This window comes from Passer domesticus, chromosome 18 (assembly GCF_036417665.1).
Source record: "Passer domesticus isolate bPasDom1 chromosome 18, bPasDom1.hap1, whole genome shotgun sequence".
Classification (NCBI taxonomy): domain Eukaryota; kingdom Metazoa; phylum Chordata; class Aves; order Passeriformes; family Passeridae; genus Passer; species Passer domesticus.
This window is the reverse complement of record NC_087491.1, coordinates 3826476-3839784: the sequence shown is the minus strand read 5'-3', so window position 1 is coordinate 3839784 and position 13309 is coordinate 3826476. Positions and strand designations below refer to the sequence as shown.

The 13309-nt window shown below is 49.2% G+C and overlaps 1 protein-coding gene across 1 annotated transcript; it reads right to left on the bottom strand.

Moving 5' to 3' along the window:
• Window positions 1–665: 665 nt before the first annotated feature.
• NELFB (negative elongation factor complex member B) lies at window positions 666–11894 on the bottom strand. The gene is made up of 13 exons (XM_064393719.1): window positions 11648–11894; window positions 11349–11512; window positions 11063–11162; window positions 9640–9870; window positions 8545–8730; window positions 7427–7539; window positions 6532–6634; window positions 5503–5598; window positions 4147–4289; window positions 3178–3284; window positions 2157–2298; window positions 1309–1417; window positions 666–1058 (listed from the first exon to the last, which is right to left on the bottom strand). The coding sequence occupies exons 1-13, from the start codon at window positions 11747–11749 to the stop codon at window positions 921–923; spliced, it is 1734 nt and encodes a 577-aa protein (XP_064249789.1). The 5' UTR covers window positions 11750–11894; the 3' UTR covers window positions 666–920.
• Between the last annotated feature and the right edge of the window lie 1415 nt (window positions 11895–13309).

The following is a 13309-nucleotide window of genomic DNA, read 5'->3' as shown; positions in this document are numbered from 1 at the left end:
CTGGCAGGGTGGGCAGGCCCTGGCACAGGGTGCCCAGAGCAGCTGTGGCTGCCCCTGGATCCCTGGCAGTGCCCAAGGCCAGGCTGGACAGGGCTTGGAGCAGCCTGGAAGGTGGAAGTGGAAGGTGTCCCTGCCATGGCAGGGGTGGCACTGGATGATCTGAAAGGTCCTTTCCAACCCAGGAGATTTCTATGATTCTATTTTTTCACAAATTGAATCTCACTCCACCTACACTCAAGACCTACTGTCACTGAGGAACACCAGAGCCTTGCTCTTTGTAACTGGCTCCACAACTCACTCCATGCTACTCCTCTGAAGTTGGGAGGAAAGGGGAGAGACTAGTTCAATTTCTGGATCTCTTTGTGAAAGTCCATCTGTGAAGAGGCTGTTGACTGCTGCCCGGGTTGGTGGCAGCACTGGACACCTCTGACAGTGCAGCACATCTTACCGTGTGCCACAAGGGCTGGAACCTCAAACAGGAACTGGTTTCAGTGAAGCTCATCTCCTCTGACTCTTCCTCCTCTTGAGCATCTTGTCCAGACACCCCGAGGAGCAGACCAAGGCCAAAGGAAGCCACGATCAGCCCCAAGAGCCCACACCACCTGCTCAGCCACACCAGGGCTCCACACTCACTGAGCAGGCTTTAAAAACACAGGATGCCACACTTAAAAATATGCATGTTCTTTTTTTCTTTTAAAAATGTACAGTCAGATTTCAAGTGGACCTACAAGAAGACACTCAGCTATCTTTAAGAAAAGTAAACCTTGCAATGCACTGCATACAGTTTTCTAAGCAGGCAGAGCCAGCGACTTGGGGGAGCTGCAGCGTTTCCTGAAGGAGCTTCAGTGGCTTTGTTTTTGTTTCCACCACGTGGGCAGAGACACTCAGAAGGCAGCAGAGGCTCAGCTCTCAGCCCCAGCTCAGCGTGAGGCTGGAGTGGGCACGGTGGGCAGGGGCAGCTCCATGGAGGGAGTCTCAGTCACTTCAGCTGGGCTGGGCTTGCGGAGCTCCAGTTTCTCACTGAGCTGGTTGTAAAGCTCCTTCACAGCTTCCCCACTCTGCAGGACAAGAATCAGGGACAGGGAAACAGGACAGTCACACTCCATTCTAGCCAGAGCACCAAGTGAGCTTCACCCTGTGTGTTTAACACAAACCAACACAGGAGGAGGAAGCCACAAGGTAATTAATTAATATGGCCTCAGCTTGGAACACTTGGAAAGCAGAGCTTGTGTTCCATTAAACAATGTCTGGAAAGGCAGCTGCTTTCACTTGCAATCAGTATTCCCCTTCTCCTGCTTCCCTTCCTACCTGCTTGGTGGGCTCCAAAGCTTTCTGGAGAGACTCCAGTTTGGCTGGGGCCACTTTGTGATGCAGATGCAGCAGCAGCCTGAGTACATGTCTGTGCACGTTCTCCTTCCTGCAAGAGCCATTTGAAAGCACAGTAACCAAGACAAATATCTTGAGAACAAGGAAGCCAGAGCAACAGAATAATTCACCCCACCACAGACTTTATTGTAATTATCCAAACCCCCTGAGAATTGGAGCTTCTGTAAGGGGCTAACTTAGTATAAGCACTAACACTGCCTTAGACCTTCAAGGATTAAAGGAATTGTTCAACAGGAGTGGATTACCTGCACAACCATGAGGAGGGAGGGGGAGATTTTAAGCATAGAGTGTATGGAGGAAGCAGCAGAAGCAGTAGCAGATGCTGCTCTGCTCCAGCAGGAATTTCAGCCACCCTTAGGGAAGCTTTCTGAAGGCTGAACTTGTCTGCAGGCCAGCAGCTAAGCCAGAGTGAGTGACCAGAGGTAGCAACAGATTTTTGCACACTGCTGATACTGCAAAGACCTGAAGTTAACTCTGCATAGCCAGAGCTACTGCAAAGCCTGAAGGATATTCTCCTTTGCAACTCCACCTCAGGGATAATGAATAGCAGTTTAGATAATAATTCACAGTCAAGACATAACCATTTTGCTGATAAAAACTTCATCCCAAAACATACACCTTTCCTTAAGGGAAAACACCATCAGGCTGATATTTGAACTGCTTGTGAAGAAATTGGTGAACTACTAAACTATTGTTCAAAGCAGTAAAAGCCCAGTAAAAGTTAGGCATTCTCTAAACTCCCTCTCTCCAGTGAGAAAAATCTGCTTTACCTGGAGCAGGCAGTGAGGAAGAAGCCATCAAAAAGACTGGTGCAGAACTCCTCGAGTGCAAACTCATCACTGAGCAGGGTGAGGTTACCACTGAGCAGGTGCAGGAAAATGTCACTGAAGGCCAAGTCACTGAATGTCTCAACTATGAAACATGGAAAGAAAAGAGACAGAGACTGACAAGGATGTGCCAACACCTGTCCACAGAGCTCCTGTTCCTGCTGAAAACCCTGCAGTGAGGTTTCATCATAGAATGCTTTGGGTTGGAAAGGACCTTAAAACTCATCCAGTGCTACCCCCTGGCACCATCAGGGACACCTCCCACTGTCCCAGGCTGCTCCCAGCCCTGTCCAGCCTGGCCCTGGGCACTGCCAGGGATCCAGGGGCAGCCACAGCTGCTCTGGGCACCCTGTGCCAGGCCTCTCCCCTCTCACAGGGAAGAATTTCTTCCCAATATCTAATGTAAGCTTACTTCCTTTCAGTCATTTTTTTCTCATTTCCTTTGGTAACAGGCAGCCCAGGCAGGTGGCTTTGATCCTTCAGACATAAAAGATGAGGAGCAGATTGCTCCAGAGCTCTGCTGCAATTCACCCCAGAGGAGACATTGAACAAGATAATACTGATGAAAAAGTAAGGCTGTGTTCAGTCCTATTTTGTTGCCAGTTTTTCCACCACACAAAGCCAAGTCCCAGCAACTTCTGGCCACCTGCAATCACTGTGGGCAGCAGCAGAATTGGGGCACCTGCTGTGTTATCCTTCAGATTCATTCCAAATGGTTCTCAAGTGATCTCATTGTTAATGGATGCCCTGATGTAAGGAACCACTGATCTCAGCACTGTCCCTAAACTCTCACATCAGCAGAAAATTGCAGAACTCAAAACACTCCTGCAAGGACTCACAACTGAGTCACCAGAAGAGCCAAAGGCAGAACATCATGTCCCTGGTCTGCCATCCCTGTCACTCCAGGTTTAGTGGCCTCTTGGGTGTCCAATACAAGGCAACAGAAGATGAAGCAATAACTTACCTAGTGCTGGCAGGAGCCTCAGAAAAGCATTCTTGTTCCTCTGTTTGGTGATGTGGAGGATGTAATACAGCCCAATCTCACAAGCTATTCTGTTCTCCTGCAGGAACCTGTTATGGCACAAACAAAGTTTATTCATCAATAAAGCTATTTTTTTTTTTAATTTTAAGAGGTTTAAAGTACTTTTGGGATAGTTATCAAGCAGGTAGAGCAGTGGCTAATCTCAAACCCACTGAAGAGCAGCTATTCAGTGAGTGAGCAGATGGATCATCCCTATTTTCACTACCACACTCCAGAAAAACTGAACATTCAGCAAACAGCTGGATTCAACTGTCAACACTTATAATGTATTCCTGATAAAAGTGCTGTTCAAAATTGGCCAAAATTATACAAAATCCAATAATGTTTTAGTCTTCCAAAAGTCAAACATCAACACTGGAGACGAGAGCACAAGAACCTGGACCCAGTATCCCAGATTCTGGCACACAGACAAGAATTGTGCTAGAAATCAGTGGAAGAGCTGAACACAGCAGAGCACACAGAGGTTCCAATTATCTTTCTGATGTCTCTGGAGTGACAGGTTGTCAACAGATAGAGAGTGTGTGTCAAAAATGCCAACCTTATGATTTACAGTAGTGCTCTTCAACATGGGCACTCATCCAGCTGCACCCAAATATCACCCAAAACTCAGCATTCGCTGCCTGGGAAGCTGAACAGAAACACCAAATACTCTCATATTCAATGAGAGAATGGTCCATTATAGGAAATATTACTTTATGTAGATAAATTTTATTTGAGGGAACACAAGGGAAACCTGTTTTGTTAAAAGGAAAGATGAAACTTGATGAATTAGCACTGAATCTCATCCCAGGAAGCCTTGCCTTTAGCACAGGCAGCTTTCCCCTGCCAGCTCTGGCTGGCTCCCTGCTGCTGTGGTGCCAGACCCTGCAGAGGGTGGGGCCAGGCACCTACTTGGTGAAAGCCTCGGGAATGGTGCTGGGGTAGGGGATTGGTCCCTTCTCCTCCGAGGGCAGCTTCTGATCCACGGTGAAGGTGTGGTCATCCACCACAAAGGACATCAGCAGGGGCAGGAACCTGGTGATCAGCTCGGCTTCCTTGGAGGGAGGGAAGGACACAGGGAAGAGAACAAAGCCATCATCAGCCACACTATGCCACCCGATGGTCCTGAAGTGCTGTGACAGGAGCAAGGCAGTGCGAGGAGCCTCATCCTGCACTGAGGAAAACCAGCTTACAGACATCCAGCTCCAGTCAAAATTCCTGAATAATTCACTTGCACACATTCCACGGCAATTAGGAAAATTCTACTTCATCTCCCTATAGGAACACTCCTGCTCAAACCCTTTCTTTGGATTGTGCAGCATTTCTCCTGAGAGGCCCTTCCCAGCACAGCTCCAGGCACAGGATGTGTTCAGGATGACATCAAACTGCTGATACCAACAATCACTGACTCCCAGCATGGCCCAGGCTTATTTGTGGTAACACAACCACAAATAAATCAGATTTTAAAGACTGATTCAGAGACTCCCTTGGAAAAAAATTGAGCATTTTCCCTTAGAGGTTCATGAGAGAGCACAAATCACAGCACTACCTTCAGAATCACTGGTTACTCTCACTGCTACAGTCCCAGCATTGTGCACACCCTCCCTGGGTGAATTTAAATATCCCAGCAGCCAGAAGTGAATGCATTTTGGAGACTTCAAATGTGCCCCTAGATGTTTATAAAACATTTACTGCCTAATAGTTCAGAACAGAAACAGCAACACCAGGGTTGGCCCTCCTGCCCTCAGCTGAACTACACCAGGGATTCCTGGAACACTGGGAAAGGATTTCCAAAGCATGGAAAGATTAGTTTCAATGTGGCACTACATTAAAGTGCTGTAACAGAGAGCTGGGAGGGAAAAAACATTTTTCTTGTCAATGAAAAGCTTCTGAACTGCTACCAGAGTTTGAGACCAGTCCTGGAAATCCTGCTTTCCACATGCAAGACGTGTTCTACAAACCCATCAGTTGCGTGCAAGATTCCAGGAAAAATGAGAGAGCAATGAGCAACCAGGGGAGTATTTAACAGAGGTACAGGCTGGTTGTAGAACAGTAAGGACCAGGCACCCATGCAAATAAAAAGGTGGGTAATGGAAGCTCTCAGCATGTCCAGAACCACTGTTCTGCTGCTCTGTGACCACTGCTTTTTCCCAAGAAAGCTCTGATGAGACATTTGAAGAACAAATGTTTAATCAGGAATATAATAAAATAATAAACAAGTCTAAATTTGATTAATTGTGTTAAATTCTAAACATCAAAAGGGCTCACCATTTTTGGTTCCTTGAAGACTTGGCTGTCAATCATGTCCCAGGCCCCCTGTCCCAAAGACAGCATCCTGAGGAGCAGCAGCAGATCCGGGCTTTCCTCCAGTGTTAAGGGGAGAAGAAAAACAGCTATTTTGATCTTCACATAAGATATTTCTTTGGAAGCAGTGGTTTATATTCAAAGCTGTTCTGGATTAGCAGCTTTGTCCAAGACTGCTAAAGGCATTCAGTTCAAGTTAATTGAAAACTGATCCTCAAATGGGCATCAAATAACTGCCACACCTCAGGGGTTGGGGGGGCTGTAAATTTGTAATGCACCAGGAAGTTTGCAGCCACCTGAGCACATCTTTTTAAAATGTGTCCAGCCCAATTAGTGCACTAGAATATAATGTGTGAGAGGACAAGCCAAGTCATCTCAGCAGAAGAAAGGAGGAAAAGGGTGTGTAAGAATGGATTGTTTATGTTCTGAAACCCAAACGACTTTCAGTCTTAAACTGTCACAAGGAAGTTGCTCCATGCAAAAGAACATTTAACAACTCAGGGATAAAACAGCAAGTGGCTCCCATTGTTCAGACACCTGTCAGGGTGCCCTTCTTTAACCCTTCAGCTCCTCCTGCAGACTCCACTTGCAGGAACTGTGTTTTATCTCAGCCACCAGACCAGAACTATGCAAACAAACCCATGGCATTCATGGTGGCAGGAGAAAGGTGCTGCTGTCAGACAAACTGATGGAGGGACAAAGCAGGGAGGCACAGATTCTGTATATTATTCTTTATTTGCACAGCTGCCAGCCAGAATGAGCCATGCAAAGAATTCATGGCCAGTTTGGAGAGTTCCAAAATGCCCACCATGTCTAAAGAGCTCCTGCAGAGCTCTGCAGCAGGTGCTGCAAATGGACAGGAATCATGTTTCCCTTGTTCCAACTGCCACATTTGGGAACTCAATGAGACCTGGATGGTGCCACTCCTTCCCTGATGGCTGCCAGTCAGCCTAGAGCACAGCTCAGGTTAGCTACACAAGCTGCAATGCTTACCCTGGGTAAGGTGTCCTGCCCAACCAGGTCTTGCAGGTGCCTTATGGTGCTCAAGGCTAAGGTGTTAATGGCAAAGGGATCACACAGGATCATTGATAAGTCCCTGAGAAGAAGTAAAAACCAAACATTTATCATACCAACAATCCCATTGTACAGGTCCAAACCCAGCGGGGTGCACCTGATGAACCTTGTCCTGCCTTGTAAAGAAATAACATTCATGGTGGTTTTGACGTGAAAGAGCAGAAATAACAATTGCTGAAAGTCTTCTCCACTGACATCACGCACAAAATCCCCCACAGCCAGCTGAAGGTCTGCTGGGAGACAGTGCAGCCCTGGGGGCCCCAGCTCTTCCATCTGGCAGGTTTTAAGCATCTCCAGAGTGCTGAGGACAGAAAGGTCTCAGAGGCTTTTGAAAAACAACAAGTAAAAGTAAATTCTTAAATAGTTTAAAATACCAATGGACAAAATCTGAAAGTACCAGCTAAATAAAATACTGTGAGGGCAACCTTCCAGAAACCTAAGTGTAGATCACAGCAGGGTTGTCATTTGAAGCTAATGAAGTACTTTAACTGACAAACATCTCCAGTCCATTTTCTCTGGGTTTAAAGCCAAACAAGTCATTCATAAGTTATTCTGACACCTTAAGAAAGGCTCCTGAATTTTCTTATGAGGCCACAGGTGAGACTCAAGGGTGGCAAGTGAAGCAGTGCAAGCTCTGCCACCAGGACAGTGGGTGCTTGGCTGTGCCCCAGTGCACTGAGGGACGTTTGGGATGTGACTGCACAGAGGGGCTGCTGGAGGTTTGCTGGCTTTAGGGAAGAATTAACACCTGGCAGATGTTGTGAGTGCTGGGAAGCCTTTTTCAGTTCCCCAATGAACAGCCCCAGTGCCTTACCCCAACACTTGTTCTTGTCCTTTCTTCACCCCATCCAGGAATCCTTGCAATTCCCGAGCTCTCTTGTTGTCCACGAACTTCTCCCGAATGCAGGCGTCGAGGCACCAGGTGAACTGCCAGCAAATGGAGGGAGCTTTATGAACTCATTAAACCAGCAATAAAACTCATGATGCAAAAAACAGGCTCAGAATGACCTCGAAATATCTGCAATTGAGATGCTTCATTAGTGCACCTACATTAATAGTACCACACTGGTGACAAACACAGAGGTGAGAAAGGCCAACACCCCAAAAGGAGGTTAGGAATGCCCTGGGAAGTTAACCTGGGGTCACTTTCTCCACTTCCAGGGAATGCATTCCCTGGCAATTAAGGAGCAGGCGTTTATTAAATCTATCACTGCCCTGCACACCTGTGGATTTACACAGGTAGGAGACTGAGAAAGCAGCATCACTTAGAAATAGAAATGTGATTTTGGCCATTGCAATAGCACTCCCACTGTCTAAATAAAGGAAAATTGACGGTGGAGGTGCTCCTGTTTTAGAGCTGTTTACTGAACTATTTCTTATGCAGAATACATGTAAAACTTAACAACTCCTTCAGAGAAAAGGCCTTGTTCCAGGTCAGTGATGCTACCATGAACAAGGGGCCAGTAACAAGATCCTGCTGTGACATTACCACTTCTGTCACTTCCCAATATTTGAATAGTTTCATGTTTTCATTTTCATGTTTTCATTCATGTTTCATGTTTTCATTCAGTATTCAAAGAATTTACTGCTACAGTTTACTGACAGATGGAGCATATCCACAACTGGGAGGGAAGTCTGGAATGAGAAACTGGGGCCAGCTGATGATTTTTTATTATTTTTGCAGCATCTACGTAGAATAGATGTCAGATTAGACATTGCTTTTAACACTGCCAAAGTACCCTAAATTTGAATGATGCATGGGTTGTGAAATGAAAGCAAACTTCTGGTTAACCAAGATGAAGTTTTCACCCAAAGACGCAAGGAATGTAAGATGACATTTAGGTTCAAGGTCTGAACTCTCTTTATAGAAAGGACTCATCTTCTCTGGGCTTCTTCCAGAAAATTCTGCACAGAAACCCACACGACTGGTACCTTGTGGCAGGGATCCACAGTGCAGATGTCACTGATCTCCAGGTCATGCAGCGACATGAGCAGCTCTGCCCTGAGCGTGCAGTAGTGGACGTTCCTGGTGCGCAGGAAGAGCGTCCTGAGGAACTGCAGCACCATGTCATAGAGCTTCACGTTCTTGCCGATCATCTGCGTCAGCTTCTGCACCACCTGGCTCACAAGGAAACGGGGGCTCAGCACCAGCAGGTGCTCCCATTCTACACACACACAAATGCAAATTAATTGTGCCACATGATTTACCAAGACTGAAGCATCTGCAGGGACATGAGGTCCTGAAGAAGAACCCCAAGATTTCCAAGAGCATTTGTTCAAGAGATGTTCACCAAATCTTCAACAGCCATAACCTGGTTTTGTCTCAACCCACCAGTTTCTTTCTTCTACCCTTCTGATTCTCCCTCCATCCCCTCAAGGGGAGTGACCAAGTGGAGGTGTGGTGCTAGTGTCCAGCTGAGGTTAAAGCACAACTCTGCAGTGCAAACCTGCAGTAAATTGCACCAGGGCACTTACACCAAATGATTTTGAAAGTAAAACAGGCCTAAAACAACCCTTCATGTAACAGACGTGCTGCCCTCTCTGAAATTAAAGCTTTATACTGCCTTCATTTAATTCAACTTTTCTGGATGCTAATTAACTTACAACTTACATACTTAAAAAAAAGCAACTTCAGTTAAGCTATGTCCACTAAAAAAGGTCCCAAGAAAGCAAATTTAACATATCAGCATACTCAAACTGATGTGATAAGAGATATTCAGCCTTCAGAACAGCTGAAGTGCATTAAAACCAGACTGAACAACAGAGAAAAAAATCTGCCATTTCTTTTTTTGAAGTGCATAAACAGCTTAGAACATTCACCATTTATTACACAACAACTAAAATAATTCATGCTGTTTTATCAAGATGTGTAGGAGAAAATGGCCTGGTGTTTGTTGCAAAGAGTGTTCAGCTAAACAACTTCAGCAGTGAAGGTGGGCAGAAGAAAACAATGCAGGTTTGTGATGGTTGACTGAAAGCTGATAAATTCCCTTCACCAGCACATTGTGAGGGTTTCCTTCTCCTTACCTCTCCCTGACGTCTTGTTTTGGGAGATGGACTGAAGAAATTTTGCAAGAAGGAAATATCACTGCTGAAGAGAATGTTCTCCTTCTCCAGGATGTATTGCTTCAGCAGGGGTGACACCTCATCCCCAAAGAGAGCCTGGTTGTCCTGCCAGATCTGCCTCTTCACCTCCACAGCACAGGCCTTGTACAGGTCCTTATCAGCCATCACCAGCTTCAGCTTCTTCTCCGGGACCTGCAATGCCCAGAGCAGCTACACAGTGAGCAGCACCTCACCTGCCTGCCTGTCCATGGAACCATCTAAATCATGGAATCACAGAATTCCCTGAGCTGGGAGGGACCCACCAGGATCACCCAGCCCAGCCCTGTCCCTGCCCAGACCCCCCACCAACCCCACCCTGGGCATCCCTGGCAGCGCTGTCCAAAGGCTCCTGGAGCTCTGGCAGCCTCGGGGCCGTGCCCATTCCCTGGGGAGCCTGGGCAGTGCCAGCACCCTCTGGGGGAAGAGCCTTGCCCTGAGCTCCAGCCTGAGCTGCCCTGGCCCCTGTCCCTGTCCCAGAGCAGAGATGGGAGCTGCCCCTCGGGAGGAGCTGCAGCCCCGGGGAGCTCTGCCCTCACTCTGCTCAGCTGAACAATCCCAGAGCCCTCAGCTGCTCCTCACGGCCCCTCCAGACCCTTCCCTATCCTTTCAACATTTTCCAACAGCTCTGGATGTTTTTTTATCCTGTACCCAAACAGCCCAGGACTCGAGGTGAGGCTGCCCCAGCCCAGCCCAGAGCAGGACAATCCTCTCCGTGCCCTGATCCCCACCTCAGGCAGTCTGGGCATTCACCCACCTCCCGTAGCAGTAGACCAGCCCTAAGAGAATTCAACAACCAAATCACACACCCTTAATTCTTTCAAAGAAGAAAAAAAAAGGTCTACTTTAAGTCTCCAGTGCTGAGATTTGAGGTGGTATTTCCAAACTCAGTAATTTACTGAAGTTCCAGCAGTGTTTTGAGTCCATTACCTTGAATACACAATGCTTTTAATAAGAACACTCCTAGAGATTTTTGTTTCACAGATCTGATTCTCCCTCCTGCCTACTTTTAATTGCACTCTTCAAGTCTAACCTTCCACTTGTCAGAGATTTGTAAATCAGTTGTGGGAAAATTCACCTATCAGCAAACTTGGCTTTTTAGGAAGCTGCATGGATTGAAGGAAACAGGGAAATAGTCTCGTTTGATTATGAAAATGTGAAATGCTTTTTGAATTAGTCTGCTGAGCTATTAGCAGACACAAGAATGTACTGAATCCTCAGTCAGTCCCTGACACTGAACAACACCTGCAGCAGGGGCAGAGGGAGCAGAGCCCACCTGCCAGAGACACACCAGTGGCACACCAGTGGCACACCAGGTCACACCAGCCAACCAGTGCAGTGCTCCCACCTTGGGCAAGTGCTTCATGACACACATGACCACGGGCTGTATTGAGGGCATCTTGACCAGGGAAAAGCTCTTCTCTAGGAGATCTTCCAGCTTCTTGTATCTGAAATCAGGGAAAAACAAGAGGCTAGGTACCATGCAGCAGCAAAGGAACAAAGTGGCCACCTCAAAGGCTCTGAAACTCAGGCCCTGAGGAAGCCAACTCTCCTTTAGAGAAGTCACCCATCCACTGCATTCTCACACAGAGCTCCCAGCTCACCCCAAGGAACCAAGGACACTGCTGACAAACCTCTCCTCGACCTTCCCCTCCAAAGCGATGGCAGAGACTCTCTCCAGCAGCTTCTCCCGCAGCTCATCGAACACGGACTGGTGGAACTCGAGCCGGGGGGTGCCGTGCAGGTCCAGGAAGGGCAGGGCATACTGCAGCGAGGGCAGCAGCACCCCGTTCTCCGTCTGCAACACAACGGCAGAGGGGCTGACAACGGCACCCGGGACAACCAACACAGCCGGGAAAAGCCCAGACAGCGCCGGGGGCCGTGCCGTGCTCCCTGTCCCGGCACGGCCCGGCCCCACAGGCACCCAGCGCACCTGGAACTGCTCGATGGCCTTCAGCGGCTCCGTGCAGTTCGTGAGGGTCTCCTTGAGATCCTCGCCGTTGGCCACTCCCAGCTCCTGCAGCCCCGCGTACATGTCGGCCCGGCCGGGTGCGCGGGGCCGCTCCCGACCCTGTTCCCGATCCCGGTCCCGATCCCGGCCCTGTTTCTGTTCCCGGTCCCGATCCCGGCCCTGTTTCTGTTCCCGGTCCCGATCCCGGCCCTGTTTCTGTTCCCGGTTCCGATCCCGGCCCTGTTTCTGTTCCCGATCCCGGTCCCGATCCCGGCCCTGTTTCTGTTCCCGATCCCGGCCCTGTTTCTGTTCCCGATCCCGGTTCCGATCCCGGCCCTGTTTCTGTTTCTGTTCCCGATCCCGCTCCCGATCCCGGCCCTGTTTCTGTTCCCGATCCCGGTCCCGATCCCGGCCCTGTTTCCGCTCCCGATCCCGGCCCTGTTTCTGTTCCCGATCCCGCCTCAGCTCTCGCCCCGGCCCCGGCGCTCCGCCCCGCCTCGCCCCCGCCGCGCGCGGGCCCCGCGCCGCAGCACCAAGGTTCCGCCGCAGCAAGGTTCCGCGGCGGCTGCCCTGCGTGTCCCCGGCTCCCGCGGCCCGCGGAACTCCGGGGCAGGGCGGACGGGGCTCCAGGAGCCTTTGGACAGCGCTCTCAGGCACGTGGAATCACAGAAGGGTGGAATGGCTCGGGCTGGAAACCACCATAGAGGGTCATCAGGGTCATCCCAGAGCAGGCGGCTCAGGATCGTGTCCAGACGGTTCTGGAATATCTGCAGCGAGGGAGGCTCCACTCCCTCTGTGGGCTGGCTGTTCACTGCTTGGTCACACACACAGGAAAGAAATTCTTCCCCGTGTTCAGGTGGAACTCCCTGGGTGTCAGTTGTGCCTCTTGTCCACTGCTGGCACCTGCCGAGTCTGGTCCGTGCTCTGGCACCACCCTTTAGACACCATACACACCCATGGGGTCCCTGCGGGCTGGCTCTTCTCCAGGCTGAACAGGCCCAGCTCCCTCAGCCTTTCCTCACAAGAGAATGTTCCAGAGCCTTGCCCAACTTAGAGCTCTGCACAGGACCTGCTCCAGGAGCTTCCCCGTGGTGGGGCTTGGGGTGTCCTGTGCAGGGCCAGGGGCTGGACTCGATCCTTTGGGTCACTTCCAACTCAGGAGATTCTGTGATTCCATGTTTCTCAGCAGAGCTCAGGGTTCCTGGGGCTGTCTGAGGCTTCCTCGTGGGCAGACAGCAATGAAAAGAGGAAATGTCACCAAAAACAGAGAAGTGGAATTTCCCCATTCCTGGTTTGACCTTCAGATCCATGACCAGTCTGTGGACATGAGCAATCAGCCAAATGCCTCAGTGCGAGCAGCCGCAGAGTTTTCTTCACAATTTCCATTTGCAGGGATGAGACTTTGTGGCACTGCCAGGAGAAAGCACACATGTGTTCCATAAAGCCCGAGCCTTGGTTATTTTCCACAGGGAGGCTGTCAGAAAGGGGGACTCAAGCCCTTAGGAATAAAGTAACAAGCAGTTTCCCCAGTTCTAATTTGGAAGCTCACACTGCCAGATGAGGAATACCAAAGGGATGAGTTTTGCCTCCTTATTACCAGCTGAGTTAACCCCACATTTTGTTTACCTCAGCGCCGCTGCCTGG